Source organism: Oncorhynchus masou, chromosome 11 (genome assembly GCF_036934945.1).
Source record: "Oncorhynchus masou masou isolate Uvic2021 chromosome 11, UVic_Omas_1.1, whole genome shotgun sequence".
Lineage (NCBI taxonomy): Eukaryota > Metazoa > Chordata > Actinopteri > Salmoniformes > Salmonidae > Oncorhynchus > Oncorhynchus masou.
The window spans coordinates 14,617,274-14,621,221 of NC_088222.1; the positions used below are offsets into that span (position 1 = coordinate 14,617,274).

The following is a 3,948-nucleotide window of genomic DNA, read 5'->3' on the forward strand; positions in this document are numbered from 1 at the left end:
GGTGGGTGGGTGGTTGGATGGATGGGTGGGTGGATGGATGGATTAATTTAGGAACAAATCAAGTCATCATACATAATGAATATGATATAAGGCCAAATTCTTTTATCAAAACCCATTATAGCAGGATACTATATGGAGAGTAATCATAGTTCATTAACATATGACATGCCATACACATGATAACATGTTGGAGTTTTTTGTAAGAAGTTCCACCAGAATAAGTTCCCTCAGAATAATTTTGCACCACTTGAAGTCATGATATTGATCATCACTCACCTTTACAAGGTATGCAATTAGGCGCGCCTCCATTGAAGATCATCCATCGGAACAGCGTGCTGTTGGGCACATCTTCCTCGGTCCATGCGGTGCCCAGACGGCCACTCCGGCAGCAGTCCTCTCGGGTCATCCCAGACATGTAGAGCACCTGGCACCGGCCGTTCTTTCCCTGCTGCAACCAGCAGTTACCCGCTGGAGAGAGACGGTCCGTGTCCAATTAAAGTCTCGTATGCGCACGCGTATAACGGTAGAGTATTGCCTTATTTGAGCATGCTAAATCTTTAACAACGCCAACTTTTCCCCATAGCACCCTATATCCATTTCTACTTTTTTTGTTTAGAGAAAAATTCTACAATACAGGTTATGCCAAATGTGTTCTGCTTGCGTAAAGACCAATAAATCCCAATGCAGCGTGATTTCACCGGAGTACTCAAGGGAGGAGCAGCGTGTACTCACTCCTCCTTGGGACCCACCAGTCCATCTGTCTCAGGCTATCAGCTCAGCTTGTAGGAGAATGACCCACTTGTAAAGGTATAGGAAGTCACATTGACTAGTCTCCGACCCTATTATGCAATAAAGCTTGTACCTGTCGGTCTACCAGTCATAGATTTTCTGTCAGACTAGGCCTACCCATGCGTCATTTTATGATTGATCGCATGTTTTGATTAACTACGTTAGATCCAACATATTTTGCTTTAGACACAATCCCAATCATTCAAGACAAATCTGAGTACACAACCCACACAATAACCCATATTTTCTTATGAGTTATTTGGAAGATACATGTACTGTTCTCGCTTGGCTGATGCTTCAATGTCGCCTACAATTTGACCATAAAAAGTTATACCATCCTTACTCAACAGTATAACTGGTCACATAATCAATCACAGCATACTCACCCTGGACTTTGTAGTCCTCCATAAAGTGAGTGAACCACATGAAAAGTGCAATCACGCCTTGACGGAGCTGTGGTGTTTGTAGCATCCTAAACATGAGAACGGATGGGAGAGTGGCGCGAACGACTGCAGTCCTGACGCGCAGCGGATAAGTTGTGTCTGTGCGCACGCGATGCAAAGCTCAGTGAGTGACTGTCAAACTGTCTGACTCCGTCTCTCTTCTAAAATCTTTAAGGGTCTCTAGCTAAATATCTGAAGTGGGCGGTCTTCAAATTGGTGGGGTGGGGGATATTTTTGTTGTTGTATAGTTCTCCCTTCATCAGGTCCTGAACAGTAACTAGACTCTATAGAGTTTCTCAATAGTGAGTGTGCATTAAATTATTTTAAAGAATGGTTTCGGGGCAGGAGTACTGACGACATTGGTGCGCAAAGAGATTGTCAAGAACACAATGTTGATCAGAGGGCATTAAACACACATGTTTAATTCTGATCGACAGTTGTACCTGTGTCATCAATTGTACACCTACTGAAACGACATTAATTTGCTGTTGTTTGCTCATTTTAGTAGCGTAAAATGTCCGCTGTTTTGAGATGTCATTAAAAGTTCGTATGATGCAGTATATTCGTTATCAGAGTTATTCGCAAGAAATACAAATACAATAGGGTTAAATATATTTTAATTTCTTTCTCCAAGTGGGCTAGTACACCCACTGGCCCACGCCGGTTTTGGTTATGCGTTAATCTTTCTAAGTTGTCCATTGCTGTGGATAGATAGCCTATAAGAAATGATAACAATAGCCACAGGAATACAACCATTCCAATAATAGATTGGTGAGTAGTTTGGCCCTCGCTCTCTGGGGTCAAACATATAAATATAGACTGTCCAATCCCGTCTACAAAGAGGCTTTTAAAGATAAACATATACATTAGCCAACGCTTAGCTGTTGAGCTGCCTTAGTGTGAATAGCTTCCCCCATATGTCGCAACGCCTTAATAACAGGGGGCATCTCACATGGCCACCTCTGGACAGGTAGACTAGATTTACGTCCTCAACCATAACGGCTCTGCTTTCAAATGGTGATATCGTGCGCCCTCCGTTGGTAGACATCTAGAACTGCACCTCACCTGGTCCAGTTTCTTTGTGCTGGTGCCAATGTGTGCCAAGGGTGTGCCAAGAGAGCAATGATTTTGTGATAGTTGAAATTATCAAATCGAATGACCTAACCTCTAATAACCTGTTAAATGGTTAAATTGACATTTCTAACGTTTTGCAACCGATACATATTAGTCATAGTTTATATAGGCTAAACCTCAAATAGCAACACAACATAGACAGAATAAGAAGTGAGCATGGCATATCAACTATGCATGATAGAGGGGAAAATGTGGTTTCAAATGTTCTTTATGGCATAATTTTGATTTGTTTGGGTCTAGCCTACATGCGTTAGGGGGACATCTAGTGGTCTGTCCGCAAGAATAATATTGGCGTGAATGTGTGAGCCTCCTATTTCCTGCATACCAGTCAGCTGACTGCGAGGATGAGCAACTGGGGAGGTAAATACACATGGTCCATGGTCTGGCAGTAGTAACATAGTAGCCTATATTCATTTGATCAATGTTGCGGACACAACTTAATTCATGACTACCGAAGTTAGAGCAATAGGCTGTTTAAGAGTCTTGACCTGTCACTGTCATGTTGGAGAGTTCTGAAAATACTGGTTTCAAATAGCCTGGCAAATGAACACTCTTAAACAGCCTATTGCGCTCATTTCAAACCACTATTTGCAGAACTCTCCAACATGACAGCGACAGCTCAAGGTTTATCTGAATTGTTTGCATCTCTCTGTCATGAGTGGAACTACAATTGATTAGTGTCTTACTGTCTTTACGTTTATAATAGATGTCAGTGTTGTATTTCGCCAAAAGTGCTGAGTTGACGGGACACAAATCAGAGACGATCAGGGTCCCTTTAGAACTGATGACCCTTGAGCTGTGGGGGAACCTTGCCAACAGACACCCCAGGTAAATAAGAGACCATACAAGTTGAATTCGAAGAGCTATTTGTCATTTAACTCATGATGTAATGTATCATCTTTATTCCCCAGACTGTTTGCCGTGCACAATTCATTTGTTTTGGCTGTGCGTCAGGAGTATGTGGCCCTTGGGGACTAGCGCATGAGCCTGAGGGACGGTGGCGAGGTTGCTGTCATTCCACCTGTAAGTGGGGGATAAATAGGCCTCTTAATTCAGGTGAGACATGTTGCTGTCAACAATAGCCTACCAGAACTCAAACACACAATAGTTAATTACACTATCTCAGAATATCGAGGTGAATTGTGATCTCAATTTCATCTAGTGTATAGTTTATTTTTCCAGAAGAAATCTATCTATCTCTACTAATTTCAGTTTTACTTATATGATCCCCTGACTGCTTATTTTAGCTTCCTCATCCCTCATTCCTAACACAGAGATGTCTGAGGAAGGAGGAAGGGGTCTGAGGGACCTGATCAAGGTGACCCATGACAAGCTCTCTGTAGATGCAGTGTCAGACTCCTCACCAGCCCCTCCTGTGGTGCTATTTCCATCTTCATAGTTGAGTAGGGACTTTACACATATCTCATCTTCATATACAGTATCAGTCAAAAGTTTGGACACACCTACTCATTCAAGGGTTTTTCTCTATTTTTACTATTTTCTACATTGTAGAATAGTAGTGAAGACATCAAAACTACAAAAGAACACATATGGAATCATGTAGTAACCAAAGAAAGTGTTC

General features: G+C 42.1%; 2 protein-coding genes across 3 annotated transcripts in view; one reads left to right on the forward strand and one right to left on the reverse strand.

Annotated features, from left to right (window-relative positions):
- Positions 1 to 1,379, reverse strand: part of LOC135548161 (follistatin-A-like) — a 15,082-nt gene extending 13,703 nt beyond the window's left edge. For both annotated transcript variants that reach the window (XM_064977481.1, XM_064977480.1), the window contains exons 1-2: positions 1,176 to 1,379; positions 277 to 468 (exon numbers count right to left, since the gene is read on the reverse strand). In XM_064977481.1, the coding sequence (XP_064833553.1) occupies positions 277 to 468; positions 1,176 to 1,269 (286 nt within the window). In that variant the 5' untranslated portion in view covers positions 1,270 to 1,379. The remainder of the gene's footprint in view (positions 1 to 276; positions 469 to 1,175) is intronic.
- Positions 1,380 to 3,072: 1,693 nt separating this feature from the next.
- On the forward strand, positions 3,073 to 3,404 carry LOC135547908 (molybdopterin synthase sulfur carrier subunit). The gene is given in 2 exon segments (XM_064977117.1): positions 3,073 to 3,194; positions 3,278 to 3,404. Coding segments are annotated over 2 exon segments (249 nt in total).
- The last annotated feature ends 544 nt before the right edge of the window (positions 3,405 to 3,948 follow it).